This window comes from Diadema antillarum, unplaced genomic scaffold, assembly GCF_040938485.1.
Source record: "Diadema antillarum isolate AM-2024a unplaced genomic scaffold, OU_Dant_1.0 seq00000903_RagTag, whole genome shotgun sequence".
Classification (NCBI taxonomy): Eukaryota; Metazoa; Echinodermata; class Echinoidea; order Diadematoida; family Diadematidae; genus Diadema; species Diadema antillarum.
In genome coordinates this window covers 458652-476501 of record NW_027271762.1, presented here as the reverse complement: position 1 = coordinate 476501, position 17850 = coordinate 458652, and the positions used below count along the sequence as shown (strand labels likewise).

The 17850-nt window shown below is 37.5% G+C and overlaps 1 protein-coding gene across 1 annotated transcript in view; it reads right to left on the bottom strand.

The window, feature by feature from the left end:
- The window catches only part of LOC139741098 (C2 domain-containing protein 2-like), a 95102-nt gene that overhangs the window by 34463 nt on the left and 42789 nt on the right, over window positions 1-17850 (bottom strand). The window contains exons 4-6 of the mRNA XM_071651687.1: window positions 3463-3573; window positions 1731-1892; window positions 646-763 (exon numbers count right to left, since the gene is read on the bottom strand). Coding sequence (XP_071507788.1) covers window positions 646-763; window positions 1731-1892; window positions 3463-3573 — 391 coding nt within the window. The remainder of the gene's footprint in view (window positions 1-645; window positions 764-1730; window positions 1893-3462; window positions 3574-17850) is intronic.

Here is a 17850-nt window from a genome sequence, read left to right as displayed (position 1 = left end):
TTTGCGAGATACCAAGAAACCACTTATGAAATACATGTAGTACAGAGCATACCATGCTAAGAGGAATTCAAAATTGATTTGATGAAAATCTGTTTTGGAATGGCTGAGACAAAATAATTTTCTCTGACAGCTTTGAGGCTTTTAGCAGTTATTTAAAGATAAATGGATTGAGTTAATCATTTGGTGTTAAAGTACTGTGTAACCATGAAGTCAATACTGACAGACCAAAAACAATAAGATATTGATGAGAATGATTCCATTAAATGCCTTCATCTCCTATCTTATTAAAAATTAACTTTTTATGAATGACTCTTCACGTTCGTTTAGATGAAAATTGTTTTGGTGTAACAGTGATTGAGTGTATTTTGTCAACTGATGTGCATCAAATGATAAATCATTAGAAATCTCATTATCTGGAGAAAATATATACACATCAGGAAATCAATCATTACAAACTTTCTCAGGGTTTCATGATACAATGTTCCATCACATGTAATATACATCAGAGCTCAGATTGATAATAATAGAACGTAAACCACGCCCTGATTATTTTTACTTGGTCATTATTTAATCTGTTTGTTTGTATTTTTTTTTCTCAAAGTCTAATTCCCAGACTGCACTAGATGAAAGTGAGAGATCACTGACCTTTGACCAGGAGGCGTGTTTCCGTCATGGCTGGCGGCTTGGACGAGACGTGATTGGTGTTTGTTGGGACGATGGGTGTATATTGCACAGGTTGGGGTGTTCGGCTTGTATTGTTACTCTGGAAAGTGTGCAGGTGGGGGGGGGGAGAAAAAACAGAGAAAGATGATTATATTTTCTCTGACAGTATGTTGTGCATCAACTCTCACAGAGTACCAAAGTGATGATGTCACAGTCTTTTGTTGTAGCTTGGGTTCGAACCAGGTGAGTGCATACACACACGGGCAGGTGAGGCTGTTTAGAACCAGTTTCCATGGCGATGAATGGATATGACATCAAACTGTGGTACTCTATAGACATTTGAAAACATTAGCTAGACATGTTATATTAAGAGAACATGGCTGGCAAAAGATCAACCAGATGGCATTGGCTACCATCAGTGTTATGTTGGCTCAAACATTTAGAAACATACAGCACATGATCAACTTACCCCACCTTTAACGCATGAGATTTAAATAACTTACCTCAGCAGCTGCGTACAGTATTCTATATAGAATGTGCAGTTTTGGTAGGACACACCCTCTTTACTGACAAGTCGAACAAGATGCAAAATTTGGACAGAATACCACTTACGGAAATATTCCAACATCTCTTCCTGAGTCCTGCCCATTGCAAACCCACATCATGACTAATACTGAGGCATGAAAGACAGTCGAATGTAATGGCATTGCATGCATGGATAGATACCACCATCTGTTCGCTGCCTCTCTATGCTGGAAATTTGAGTGGTCTTCGTTCAGCTCATAATGATTTTTCTTTCCCTACCTGGGACGAGAAACGATTAAATTATGTGGGTGTGTGCAGACAACATATCACCAAATATGAGTATCTGATGTCAGTTTATGAGATTGTATGACGTCTACTTTTGCTGGCAATAATTATATTTGAGATTCTGGGGAGATATTTCAATGAAATGTTAAGACAAAGATGGTTCTGCCTGAATATAGTCTAAATCTTTGGAGAGGAATGTCTTTCTTGGGTCCTGGCCCCATTCCAGCCCCGTTCTAGTCCCCCTCGCCACAACATACCATGCCCTGGTAGGAGGGCCTGGCGGTGTTTGTGTTGACGGCATTGGTGGCTGTGATGATCTCCCTGGGTAGCGCCCTCATTGGCAGCGTCATGTTGAAGGTGGCGGCCATGATGGCATTGCGGAGGATTTCTTCTACTACCATCAGGTCAACACCGTCATTCTGTGAAAAAAGGGCAATAGCCATATCTTTTGTTAGTTATCAATCACAGATTTCATGTTCTACACTTAAGATATTAGTTAAATTTCACATAAAGAGAATTGTTTTGTATATCACATACGATGTACATTTAGATAAAAGCAATAGTTTCTTCTTCTACTTTTAACAGTGCAGAGAAAGAATAAAACACATGTATCACAAACCAAAGGTGCAAAACTGTATGAAGATTATCACTAGGCTACTGTAGCACTGATAAACCAATAATCATTGTGCAAAGAAAATTCTATAGTAATGTGTAGTGCCTACAAAGAATTTTCATAATATTTCAGATGATATACATGTACTGCAGTAATGGAACCGACAGCTGTGGCAGTCATAGATGTGATAGTAATAGAAGGAGTAGTAGTAGTAGTAGTAGTAGTAGTAGTAGTAGTAGTAGTAGTAGTGTAGGAGCAACAGTAGTAGAAGTAATAAGTAACAGGATTGGTATAAGTAACAGGATTGGTATAAGTGGGAGTGATTCTAGTAGGTGCGGTAGAATTAACCTGTTGAGGACGAGTCCCGAGTACTGGTGGTATACTCGGGCAGGGGTCTATGGGAAGTGCGTGTTGTAGCAAAATCAGCCCGTCCTCAATGGGTTAAGAGTAGTAGTTGTTGTAGAATTAGAAGGAGTTGCAGTAGTAGAAGTAGTAGTAGTAGTAGTAGTAGTAGTAGTAGTAGTAGTAGTAGTAGTAGTACAGTAATAGTAGGAGTAGGGGTATGAGTAGTAGTCATATAGTAGTCATAGGTGAAAGTAATAGGTGCTGCAACAAAAGTATAATAAAGTAGGGAAGAGGAAGGAGATGAAGAGAAGGAGTAGGAGTAGAAGGAAGAGGGGAAGATACTTGTAGGCTAATTCAACAAGTAGGAATTTAGTACAAGTAACTAACTTAAAGGGATGGTACAGTATTGGTGGAGATAAGAATTGGGCTTTTAACTTTTTGCGAGATACCAAGAAAACACAGTTTATGAAATAGTACAGAGCATACCATTTTAACAGGAATTCAAAATCTATTTGATGAAAATCGGGTTTGGAATGACTGAAACATCCAAAAACAAAGTAAAACAAAGTGATTGTAATAAAAGCTGGGTCCCACACTTTATTAGAATCGCTCTGTTTTAGATATCTCAGCTATTTCATCAAATAAACATTGAATTCCTCATGGAATTACATGCTCTGTCATATTTCATAAGAGGTTTCTCATTATCTCACCAAAAATTGTTAGAAACCTGAAATGAGGTCTCAACCAAAACTATATGATCCCTTTAAAGGCAGTCCATGAGCATCTAATAATCTTATAGTTTCTTATATGCTGCAGTCTAAGTAAACTGAAGACATAGAACTTGCATCTAATATGATTTTCACAACAGAAATACTGTTTTTTTTTGGGAAAGAGATGACACTTGAAGGCAGTCAAAGTGTAGTATGAGTTATGAGTTAAAGTGGCGGCACACGTATTCATGCAGTCTTCAATCAATTTTACGGCATCTGTGTCGTCATGGCAACAGGATGCAATGAGCGAGGGATGCCTACCCTTGTGTTGGTGTTCTTCTGTGGTCGGATGTTGAGCTGGAGGTCGGGCTTCCGCTCCCAGCTGGCCGAAATCTGCCAATCCTCACCGATCCCTCTCACGACACAGCGCACCTGGTCGATCAGAAAGACACAGAATTGCAGACGAGTGATGGATGGTTTTCCTACAAAAGGCCCTCTCTTCATTTCTGATCCCCAATTTCATCTTTGCACATTGACATCAATCATACAACTGACACTTCAGTAACAAAGTTAATACACACATTAGATACTCTTGTTGTTGTGTGACAAAAGAAAGTGCACTTGAATTGCATGTTGCCTATTTAAAAGATATTCATCACGTGACTGTACTGAAAGAGAGATGGTACATGTATATAGAATGCAGAGTTTGTAAAAGGTCAATGTTCATCTGAAAAGTACTTCTATGGCACAAAATTATATCATGAAATACAATTTTCTATTTGTATTTTACGTCCGCTTGTGTTAAATGTTGAATTGCCGAATAAATACTACTACTACTAATACCAATTACAGTAACTGTTCTTTCTCTAGATATTTTCATAAAGGAGCCCAATGTTTTCATTGTCATTGATTCACAGTTTACATTTTTTTATTTTCGTTTGTTCTTTGCTTTGTTTTGTTTTGTTTTTTGTTTTTTTTTTTCATTTTGGGGTTTGTTGTTGTTGTTGTTTATTTCAGGTTGGGGAAGTGGAAGGATGGCAAGTTATTAGCCTGACACAAAACTCTTTCATTAAATATTCCACTGATTCACACTCAAGCAACACTACAACAACAACAACGACAAATCCAGCTGACATCACATTTATTACACAGGAACACAGGTATTATAGAAAGGAATAAGATAACCTGATACGTGATAAAAGATATAAAATCCCTTCAAATCATCTATGACAAATAATAACAGATGACTGGTAAACATCTAGCAATAAGATCATTGCATTGGGGGAGGAGGGAACCTGAAAATGTCTGTTTGGTTGAAAGTACATATTCAAGTACCCCTCAATACAATTGTACATGTCAAATTTACTGATAACATTTAAATTAAGAAGAGCACTCAGGTGAATATTTCAGTATGAATTATCAACTTTTCTGTGACTTTTTTTTTTAATCATTTGCGACCAAGTGACAATATATTATTGCCTTCTGTCATGTCTTTTGCTATATCATGCAGTCACAAAGTCCAATGCATTTACTTCATGTACAATATATACTTTGTTAAAGCAATGTGTGCTCTGAATAAAACATAGTACATTGCCACCAGAACTGGGACATTCACATTGTTGTGCTGTGTGTAATTCAAAGCAAATGGAGTGCAAAATCAATTGCTGGCCTATTACACAAAGCCAGTCAGTAATGGAAAATAAGATATTTGGAGCGCAGTATTCGATCTAAAGTGAGAGCAACAACAACATTAAATCTCTGAGCTGCTGTAAAATGCCAACACACAGTGCAGTATGGGTAGCGCTGTATGCACACATTATGTGGGTGTTTCTGGGTGTGTGTACGTATAGTATGTAAGTTTGCGATCTGTATCATATATAACTAACATTTCCAACACAGACAGTCTAAAGAGGCTTATAAAAAAAAATCATATAGAGACATAATGACAGCAAGGAGTGTCATTTGAAACCATATTCATGGACAATATGCATATCATTCTCAGTTGACAGATTAAAATGCCAGCCTACATTAAGAAATTACAACTAATATAAATACACAGAAAGTGAGGCAGCCACAAAGGGAGGGGGGGGGGGTGGAATGGACTTACAGAGAGGAGACAGACAAGATAGGCAATACCATTCATTTGATTTATAAAGGCATTGGGTATGGTTAGCTTTAACCAGTGGCACAAATAACACATGAAACGGCAGATGAAATGAGAAAGGTAACACATAAGGAAACAAAGAAAAAAAAATAAACAGGCAATTTTTCAAAAACATGTGTTAAAAAAAGACATTCAGATTGTTCAGCAATACTTGTACTGGCTTTACAAAGAAAAAAACAGTGCAGATTCTACGGAGGGAAAAAAGAGATTCGAAATACATCAAGAACAATGAAAGTGCTTTCAACCATGTCTACAGACTGTGTACCTACTGTACATTGTATAAGACATTAAACATAAAATAATGACATGAATGTGAAAATATACAAATAGAAATAAATGACAGCGGTTGTGTTTCACGACACAAGTTGTAAGATTTCTTGCTGACCAGAATTCAAAACAATCTCTCCCTACTTGTGATCAGTAAAAGAAAAGATAAAAAAAAAAAAAACAATCATCAATTTCGATCAATGTACAGTGTATTGCTGCCTCACAAGATTTGTTCACATGCACTCAAAACATCCATGCTCTCTTTGATGCTCAATACTGCTTTTCACTTTTGTTTGTTTGGGTTTTGTTTTTCTGCCTCTGCCATAGTAACTCTTTCTGTGCCAAGAGCTATGACAGTGTGTATAAATGCCATGGGGTTACTGTGCCAATTGGCACTTAAAACACACAACGGATTATAAAGTACAATAATATCAACATGTTGTGTATTAGAGCGATGGTATAGTATTGGTGGAGATCTGGATTTGGCTTTGACCTTTTTGCGCGATACAAAAAAAACCCACTAATCAAATAGTACAGAGCATACCATTCTAGGAGGAATTCAAAGTTTATTTGATGGAAATCGGTTTTGGAAGGGCACAAAGTGATCGTGACAAAAGGTGGGTCCTACCTTTTATTAGGATCGCTCTGTTTTGGACATCGCAGCCATTTCAAAACCAACATTCATCAAATAAATGTTGAATCCCTCTTGAGATTACATGCTCTCTCATATTTCATAAGAGGTTTCTCATCATCTCACCAAAAATGTTAGAAACCTAAAGTTAGGTTCCAACCAAAACTGTATGATCCTTGTAAAGATGTGGTTATGTATCTGTCTTGACAGTGATGTGTTTCATTTGTGGAAAACTGAGTAATTCTGACAACCAGTGACTTAAACAGCACGGTACGGAAATCTGGGTAAAGGTCAGGCTGATATTTAAGACACGGATGAAGATGATCCTTTCTATTAAATCTCCTAATCTCCCCTGAATTCTTGAATTACACTTTCTATCTTTTCTATTAAAATGCACATGACATTCATACACACTTTTCTCGTAAGTTAATCACAGGGTTTTTTTTAAATTTTCTTTGAATATTGTTTTTATTTTTCTTAAAAGAAACACTCAGGTATATTTTCATCTCTTCCTGTAAGTTCATATATCAAATGATATCATTCTTTTTTACTCTCTCCTGTGCTTTCCACACCTCAACTACACTGTTTTTCGGTCATTCTTCTATCTATTCCTCTGTGATTGACATGTTATGTTCTCTATCCCTCCCCTTTTCTTTTTTTTTCTCTCTTTTTTTTAATCTAAATATATCTTTAGGAGGCTAATTTACTAAAATACATTAAGTTCATGTTTCAGATGAGAAAGCAATGGAGGTTATGTCCTGTCGGGGAATTCTTTCAGTTCTTAAGTTTATTGAAACTCATTAAAGTATCGATAAAGAATAGTGTGTGTATGTTGTGTCAGGTAACATACCATGTTCACTGTGGCAACGAACATAACAAACACCAGAGGTCCTAAAGAGCAGTCTGTAAATCACTGGCTTTCGTCACACTGGGTTGTGTCAGTATGAGATGGAACGCTCAGTGTGTCAGACTACGATGATGTAGTCACATGCTTGTTGGGGGGGGGGGGAGGATGAAGAATGCAACAACCATCAACAAAGGCCATGCCTGTTTCAATCATTCATTCTTTATAACCGAGTCTGACAGGATGTTGCTTCTGGTGAAGGGAAAAGGGGAGAAATCGTACATTGTCCAATCATTTCTATCATTCATTCCTTCTCAGATTCTCCACCTTTTCTGTTTTTTCCTTCTTTCCTCCCACCCCCTTCTCTCTGTCATTTCATTCTGCAGAAATACTGCATTATTGTCTTTTGTCTCTCTCATTGCTCTTCCTATCTCTTTCTTCTTGACAAACCATTGCAGTGCAGTCCCCAACCAGTTCTACTTTCTCTTCCCCCACTATCTCCTTCTCTTTCTATCTCTCTCTCACACTCTCTCTCCTTCTCTTTATAATGGTATGTGTTCCCTTAGGCTTATCCTGTGCTACTGCTTTTCTCACTGTTTCTTCCCCTGCCTAAAATGATTGTCTCAATAATCACCATCTTGTTAGATTCCTTCTCAACCACCACGTATGTACATGTATAATTATTCATTATGTTTCTCCAGTTTCCCCAAGATGTATCCCTTGCCAACATCTCTCTCTCTCTCTCCCTCTCTCTCTCTTCTCTTTCTCTCTAAACATAAACATATATATATATATATATATATATATATATGGGTCAGAATTTTGAACGATGTACAATTGAGCCAAAACGAGGCAAAATTTAAAAAGTAGGAAATTCTCCAAATCATTCATCTTACCTGAAAGAGTATAACTCAAGCTTTAATATGAACCCAATTATACTAGGATTTTCCCAGAGGAACAAGTTTTTATTCACCGCTGAAGTTTACCATGTCCAGAGCAGCGAACGTCCGTGAGGAATAGTACTGCACATACATTTGAATACCATTTAACATAGTTTCCAAAGATCTGATTCAGTTCAAAATCCTAACGTAATATCTTAAGGGATATGTGTTTGTGATTGCAGAATATTAAGCTTGTACTCTTAACCTGTACGTAATGATAGACAACTGATGATTTAACTAAATTCGTCATTTCTGCGGAAATATTGCTCTTCCGCTAAACACTTTCTTAACTTTACGCGCATTTTACAGAAACTCAATATTTTCACCTCTTATTTCACTATCCCATACTTTAATCCTCACTCCCAAGTAATAACATACCTTTTTAAGATGTATCTCATCTGGGCAGTCTCTATAACCCAACAAACATAGCATAGTTTTCATCACGGAGGTTCGTATGTAGCTCACGGACGTTCGGAACAAACAAGATATTGAACAATGCAGCTCTCTTGAGTTGGAAACGCATTCTACTCACAACAAACAGCAACTTCATGTCGAGAACAAACTCCTCTGCAAAATCCTGAATAGATATTACCAATTCTCAATTATATAAGCTTGTTTATCTTCTCATACTGAGGAATCAAAGAAAACAATTTCCATCTCTCGTAAATGAACGTACAAACGTACGTGTAATCTCAGTGACGTAGTCCATCCTTGAGAACGAATATATTTATCAAAATTTCGTTATCATGAAGTAAATATTCAGGTCCTAAACTTGTTATATAAAGTCTACAATGCAAAATTTGCTTTTTATATAACGAACATGGTCACAGCTAAAATTATGACAAAGAATTAATATAGAAAAACAACAGAAATGATGCTCCGTTATAGAAATACGAAGTTTAGCTGGGGAGGGCAAACGAATACGTTAGGAAGAAATCCCTCTGTGTTTGCTCCTTGTGTTACACACTGATACCGAGGAGAATTTGTGTTATTATATTAGTCAGAAATGATAATAGGTTCGATACTGCAAAGTTTCGTCATAACAAGACACAATAAGTCCATATAACTTGGATATATGATGTTTGTGACTTCGATATTATACAATATGGTTTGTTTTAACAAACCTTTTGTAGCGCGTCATTTCGGAGGCTCGTTATTCATACAGTTTGTCAATACGAAAATTGATAGAGTTCGTATAATTATGAAGATTTTTTATTCGGTAAATGATAGGAATCTCCGAAGGTTAATCGAAAGGCTTATTAATTGGAACATGAAAAATTATGTTCGCTTATCCAAATGTGGAGAAACAAGTTAACAACTAAAATCCTCCAATTTCAAAACCTCATAATAACCGTTTTCACCTAAACGAATATCAGGCCCATTCCACTTTTAGAAGAACGGACCTAAAAATAATGATCCTTAATATCTATTTTTCGAAGAACATTTCTAATAACAAACCTCCTGAATTAACTACAATTTTTTTTTTTCATTTTGGAATAACAAACCTTTGGACATCGGAGCAACGAATCTTTGGAAGAGCGAACGTATCAAAGTGCAACCTTAAACCTATTCTTAATCATTACTTTTTTAAACATGTGTTTTCAAAGTAAGCACAAAAGCACAAACAAATTGACGATCTCTCTGTTTCTTATAATGTAAAATGAAAAAAAAAATCTTGGAAAAAATTACAAATGAATATTGCTTTTCATTGATGAGTATAAAACAACTCCATGTGATGATAAGCGGAGGATTTGTGTGTTTTCATCAGACAATAATTGTATACTGCATGATTTTTTCATCGCTTGTGACGGCATTTCGATGAATAAAAAACATAAACAAACAAACAAAAACTTCTCCAGAGGAATTTGGTATAACGGGAGTGCACTGGCAATTCTTTTCTCTGTGTGTTGGAGCTCGATCCCTTCTCTGTTTCTCAGTCATTTTCATTCAACTGCTTCCACGTCCTTTTGAAACTTTTCCGTTTCTTATTCAACACATGCTCATTACAGACTTCTTCCGTCATTATCCTGAATGTGATTGCGTAGCACTTTTCGGATTTGTTTTGGTTTGTTTTGTTTTGTTTTTGTTTTCTGTGTGGTCGCAGCATGTTCAGGCTATTGAGGGAATGAGAGAAAAATCGTCATGAAGAGAAAAATAAGAATGAATTAAGGCATTTAATATCATGACAATTACAGCGAACGTCCGTTATGGAGACCAAAATTGGATGTGTTCTGTTTGAGACGGCAGCTACCATACTCAAAAGATAAACACTTAGAGCACCTGTCACTAAAAAGTGGCACTGATCTTCTTTCTCCTACTATGTAATCCATTGACTTATTCAACCAACGAAAATCCGTGAAAAAAACGTTTTCAGTTTGTTATTACAGGTAAATTAAGTGCTGAACGCTATTCACTTTCGGGTATGAGCGGCTCGGTGATTTTGTAATATTTTCAACTAACATTAATCTTATGTGCAGTGATATATTTGTAATTGTCAGAAATTTCCTTTCTCGGTCAGAACGTCCGTGAGCGAAACTTTCAGAACCTGTAACAGTACAAATTGTCTCCAGAACCTCATTAGAAAGAAATTTAAACGCACAGAAATTACAGATTACGCAAAATTCCATTTTCCTATAACTTTGTTTAAGTGTTTAGCTGTTTTTGTATAATTAGAGGGAAAACAAGCGTAAAATTGTGAGTAAATTTTCAATTGTTTGTTCATCATGATCACATAACGCCTTAAAAATTCTGAAACTACTGCTCTAAACTCATTGTTTAGTTTGTAAAACTTTATTTGTCGCTATTCGAGCCAAAAGTTTTAAAGAATACAGGACACTTTCGGGACAAGTTATCCCTATCGGAGGGATTGCATACGTCACGGACGTTCTCTAGAATTATTACGGACGTTCGTTCTACTACTAGGGTCATGTTCCAGGACGGATAACTAATCGGCAGAGAGTACCTAGCCTTCCTAACTCTTTCAAAAATTTGAACAGGTATTGTCAATGCAAATTATAAGAAATTTGACATCCTTACAACATATGTATTGCTCAGAGGGGGATCAGGAGGTGAATTTTCAGAGAAAATATTAATTATTTGCTTGGTTTTTGGTGAATTGCATGGTCCAAAAACTGCGGACGAACCTCAGTCCGCTCCAAAAATGGCATGCAGCTCCTCGGCTAGAGAGCCAAAGGGAAAATGCACCTTCGCCATCAAAGCAAGATGGTGTCCCACTCGAAAACGTTTTAATCATCACGGACGTTCTTTTTTTCTTGGAGGTTCGTCTAAAAATATAATTTCGGTTCCTATTTGACAAAGGATGGACAGAAACTCAAAACAAACATATTATCGTGTTGCTAGATCTTAGTTGATTACGACTCAGAACAATATCGCCAATAACGTTTCATGAGCTACGATCTTTATTAGAAAATAGCGGAAGCACGTCCGCGACGAAAACTGAGTATAATTTTGCATAAAGGAATATTACGTCCCATGTACAGCCAGCAGACGTACAATTTTTGCAGGATATGTTCATTAGGTGGAACACCAAATTTTCGTATACGTAACAGTTGGGACAACAAAGTAGAATTTGCAGCAGCGATAGAAATAAAAGCATCACGGACGTTCGTCTGTTTAGGACTTTGATATTTTAATTGTTCTCTGTAATTTTATACGTGCTCATAAAGTTCTTATAATTTTGTGGTACATACCCATGATATGTCAGATCCAGAACATGGTCAGATATTAGATGCCACGTACCATTAAAAATGCACATCATTAGTTTGAAAAACAAAAATTATTGTGAAAATAGCGTTTTTACCGTATTTTTACGCTTTAAGTCCTTGTGAAATGAAAAATATCAGGCAAAAGTCAACCAAACCATATATTTCCTGAAAGGAAATTTACCAATCTTTGAGATGACATGAAAAAATCTGGTTTCCTAGATCATCCTGGCGTGTTCTAAGGGAAAGAATGTCATAAGGTACGAAAATTGGCAATTGTACATCGTTCAAAATTCTCACCCATATATATTCATATATAATGTTTCCTCTCCTTCTCGAATCATTTTACTTTTTCTTTCTCCTCCTTCTTTTCCATCCTTACCCTTCATCAACATCTCTTGCAAACATCTCTCTCTCTCTCTCTCTCTCTCTCTCCTCTATTTTTCTCTAAACATAAACATATCTTCGCTGGGGTGACAAGACCTTGTATCTGCAATTTTGTTGAAAATGACTTTTTTTGATTAATGGTCAAATAATCAGTTAAGTTATGTCCTGTCCAAATCTTAAATGTCTTAACCCAAAAATGAAGCCACCATGGCATTTCCAAGGAAAGACTATCCCATTCCAGCTGAAGTGCTTTGGCTGCCATGTTTTTTGGCTCCCCTGAACATTTGACATTTTGTAGACTATACGAGGTCTATATATATTCATATATGTTTCCTCTCCTTCTCAAATCATTTTCCTTTTTCTTTCTCCTCCTTCTTTTCCATCCTTACCCTTCATCAACATCTCTTCTTACATCCGTCCATCTTCTATGCATTTCTTCTCTTGCATATCTAATACCAAAATCCCCTTTCATTTCTCTCTCCCCTATCATCCATACTTCATCTCTCCTATCTCTCTCATACTCTATCTCTCACCCTGCCTACTCCTCCTCCTCCTCCTCCTCCTCCTCCTCCTCCTCCTCCATTCCGTCTCCAACCTCATCCCAACACTTCTAGCGCTAATACCCCATCGGTAACACTCCTCCACGTACCGGGGATCTGTGATATCACATGATTTCATCGGCGAGAAATCTGTTGTGGTAACTAGGTCATGTGGCATGAGAGGGCGGAGTCGCGGTCAGGGAGTGAAGCACATATTCCCATCAGAGCTCACTAGCATTTAGCGTATTGAAGCTGCATCCCATTTAAAGACTTTGATTACTACACCGCACAGATTCACAAATGAATAAATTCCTTCAAATAGTCATATATGCACATGGAGTGAGTTCACCCGGAAAAAATGATTACTCTTTTCATTTGATCTTGTGCTTTGGTATCTCACTTTCCTTTTCATGACTTCAGAGAGATTAAATATTAGGAATATACATTACCGTTAATATCATAATTTACACCATAGTTAATTCACCTGCTGATATTAGAATTTGACTAAAAATGTGAAATCAATTCATACTTCATACTTTGTAGACTTATCTCTATGGTCATACTCTTCATATAATCTGACTAAATCTTTAAAAACTTTCAATGATTTGATTTTTCACAATTTTATTTGATTCTTCACCTATTTGATTTTTCACATACTGTGTAGATTTTACTGCCATAAAAGGCAACATTCCACAAGTAAAACACCATTTTTGTTTCTAAGACACATGTGTAGCTCCAACTCCATTCAAGGGTCCATAACTGAAGACTTTCCATACATAACAGAGACTAGCATCCTACAGCCATAGCTATACTGTAACTGTCAGGCTGACTGACATTGATGCTTTATCATGAATGATCTGAAATTTTCGTCAAATAACCTGATGAGATTTTGGGACAATGTCGGCAGTTAAGTGCTGATTATTGCTAAAATTTGACAGTAACTCTCTCTAAGTATGATGTCAACATGAATGCAAGCTGTTGAACTCGAGAGGGCAGTCCTTTAATGTAATTGCAGACCTGGATGCGCTATGTGCTAAAGAGGTCACATCAACCACTCTACTCCTCCACGCCTCAAGCATCAGTCCCTTCCTTCTCCCCATCTAATCCTTGACATGGCAAACCCCATTTCCAGGAAGAAAAAAAGAAAGAAGAGAGCCTCTTCTGAGACACTTTTGAAAATTCTCGGCGCATTGCGAGAGGAATCGCAGAGATGGTTGTCTCATATATCACAATTTGTTGATGCCCTAAATGCTCGCTTCACCTCATGCCTTCCCCCGCCCTTGCCGTAGAAAAAGAAAAAACAAAAATGTGGGGCAGCGAGGTATTCTAGGAATGCTGTTGTTGGCCCTCTGGCTCTACTTCTTTTTATTTTCCAGAGCACCACTGTGTTTTTCTTCACTAACCTGTGATCTAATTTCACAAGGATAATCAACAATCTGTAATAAAGGGAAAAAAGAAGAAAAACATGATAACTTTTAGAATTGCCCCAAGCTGGTAAAGCTATTTGTATCATAATAATCAAAGTGGAATCATCCCTCCAATCTCATTTCATCCTATGAAAATCACCCCTCCAAGTTAGCAGCATACTTGTTTACATTCACAGAGTATTACATACTTCAATAGCAGATAGAAAAGTAACTGTTGTTCATTCTGTTCACAAACAAAAAACAAGTCTTATAATTCATTCCACTGCATAAACTGATGCTAAAGTGGGTTAGAAGCCCACTTCTCCATACAACAGTACCTGGGACTATTTAAGGTGTAACAGGACTATCACCCTAATCGAGCATAAAAGTCTCCTTACCTATACCTATACCTCTAACTTCATATCTACAGCTGATGTCATTTAACATTCACAATCTATGATGGTCACAGACCCGAGGTTTATCTCCCATCATGTGTGAGGGCGCTGTTCCCATGGAGACTGCATCCATCCGCTTCCCTTGAGATGATTTACGACAAGATGCCAAAGCCATGCATCATCTGACTTTTAGCTGCATTGATATTTGGAATCTCCTGCTCTCTCTCTCTACACTCTATCTCTCACTCTACGTCAACCTTTCAAACAAACAAGTATTTCCTGGAAATTGTCATCTTGTTCTGTACAATTTATGTTCAAGAGTCTCTCATCTGAAAAAAGATATTTGCCATGCGATCCTCTTCACAGACATACACATCCACATTTACACACACAGACAAGCTTCGACTGTTCTGCAGGCAAAACCTGATCTCCTACCTACATCACAACCTCTCACCCATTTTTCCTTTTATTTTCCTACACTAAGTCTGCAAAAAAAATATCTGATCGTATGCCAATCAATCCTTTTCAATTATTTAGCCCCTCTACCACCACTGCAATCATTGTCTACCACTCAAAACATCAATACTTTTTAGCACATTACCCCTTTGCTACGACAGCACCTGCATTCTACCCACAACATCAATAATATCCTATACTACCCCCGTCCTATACCACCATCACCACACCTGCTTCCACAAGAGGGTCACATATTCTCTTACCCCTAGGTCAAGATCGCCACCCTCCCCTTACCTCTGTCGTTTTTTTCTTCCAATCTCTCTCTCTCTTTCTCTCTGTGTTCTTTTCTTTATCTCATCTTTATATGAACTAACTCTAAGATACTCTTTATCTCTCTCTTTCTCTCTCTCACTCTATATCTCTTTCTATCCATCTCTATCTATTCAATCTATCTCTCTATCAATATTTCATATCGTTATGTATTTAGCAATCTCTTGATCTATTGTTTCTATCTCTCTATCCATCCTTCTATCTTATGTCTATCTATATCCCTTTTAGCTATTTATATACAATTATCTATCTCTATCTATATCATCTTTCTATCTTCAGTACATGTCGTGTCTATATATCTCCCTCTCAGTATATATCAATAGCTATTTATATATATCTATCTCTATCTATATTATCCTTCTATCTACAGTACATGTCATGTCTATCTATCTCCCTCTGTATATATCTATTTAGCTAGTTATATACTTATCTATCTCTATATATATTTCTCCATCAAGTCCCCTACCACTATGCTGGTTGGTAGTCTGGGGCAGTCTTCTAAAAATGTCAGCTGGTAGACCTGCTGCTTAGCACTGACCTAGGAGGATGTGCCGGCCTCATACCAGGGGGTAGCGTGACACAGCTGAGCTCTGGGGGATCAAGGGCTGTGTAGGGGAAGCCTTATTAAAGGTTGAGACAGTCCATGACATTCTACTGAAAAGGAAAGCAAAACTGGGCATCATCCGTATCATTAGCTACGTCACCCTACATTCTCTCCCCTTTATCTCTCTCTCTCTCTCTCCTTTCCTATCGATTTGATATTCTCTTCCACCCAAGGTATGTATCTGTTTACCTGCCCATCTCTCCCTTCTCCCTCTCTCTCTTTCTCTCTCCCTGTAACACATAATATATACTTGCAGACACAACACTCACATACGTAGTACACATTTGTACATCTGTTCCTGTTACTTTAACCAATAAATGATACAATGTAAGTGTGCCACATTTCAAACAAACAGGTAATTAACAGTCTCTTTTTTATTTCTCTGTTTGACAGGCTTAAAGACACCTTTTGACTTTAGGTCTTTGTTTCAACAGTGGTTGTATCTGACTGTAAAATACCATCTGAGGGTCTGGAATAAAGACCAGCTCAAGGTAACTTAAAATGGCAGCTCCTTTGGTAGACAATGTCCAGGCACACCAGGTGTGGTCATAACATTTGCTGTAAAAAGAGAATTGAATTATCTCCTGCAGCTATAAGGAGAAGCCTTCATGTGAGAAGAAATCAAAGGAAAGAATTATGTTCTCTGAATGTCAGTCACTCAAAACTTGAGATCAGCTGCTCCTGTATTCAAAATCTCAAGTGGAGTGGAAATAATGTTTGGTAAAATTTGGAAGGCTCGTGAAGGAGAAGTCATGCAGTCACAGCAACATGATTAGTGCACCAATGTTTGGTGCACCATGTTTGATGCACCATGATTGGTACACAACATTTCATGCACCATGATTGGTTCATCATGATTGGTGTATCATAATTGGTACATCACGTTTGGTGCACCATGATGGGTGCATCATGTTTGATGCACCATGACTGGTGCACCGTGATTGATACACCATGACTGGAGCACCATTATTGGTACACCATAACTGATGCACATTGATTGGTATACCATGTTTGATGCACCATGATTGGTGCATCATGTTTGGTGCACCATGATTGGTGCACCATGATAGATGCACCATCATTTGTTATGGTGCATTTCAACACATTGTTTTGTTTGTTTCTTCGTTGGTATACTACATACTATGCCTGGGAGTCTGCAAATATCTGATTTTTAGAAAAGGGAAACAGCAAGAGAATATTTCAGACGAGAACCATAACCACGCAGTGCAGCTTTGAGATGACCTTAAGCAAGTGATCCATGCAGGGGCTCACGACTGACGCACGCTGGTATTTACTCGGCTCAGAGTACCCCACATTGCTAGGTATAGAGTGACATGGGCGCAACACGGTGCACTCGCTGGCCCAACGGGCCGGGCGGCGCTGCCGCTAAACATTCGCTACTCAAGGCTGTAGCCGTGACATACATTCTAAAAACATTGTTCTACAGTGCATGCCCTGCCGGTGGTCACAAGGTATCAAATTTCCCATGGCCCAGTTTTCTTTTTCTGCATACAGTTAAAGACGACACCTCTAGGATTGACATTTGTTATGGAAGACTAAACTAAAACCACAATCTTCTGCAGCACATATCTTGCTGGTGTAATTCTCCTTACTCAAATTCTTCCTTGTGCATACTTCAAAAATAAATGTCTCAAAGCCCCATGAGTATCTTGTTGTGTTGTTTTCTATCATTCATCCTTGCTGAAAGAGAAAAATTTGTAGGTAAATCGGTCAATGAGAGCACATGGGGCTTTGTTGTGTACGACACTTTGGGCAAGCCTTGTTCATACACCTGGGGTAGAAAGGAAGAAAACAATGATGCGGGAATTTATTTCATTATTTTTCACTGCCAAAAATGAACACAGCAGAAAGATGTACCAGTACCTAAATAAAAAAAGAAGACTATTCAAAAGATTTTTTCCCCCATTCATGGATGGCATGGGGGAAAAATCTTTTGAATAAACTTCTTTTCAATATTCCTTCCATGGCTTCATTAAATTAGACAGGCACTAAACTAGCTCTT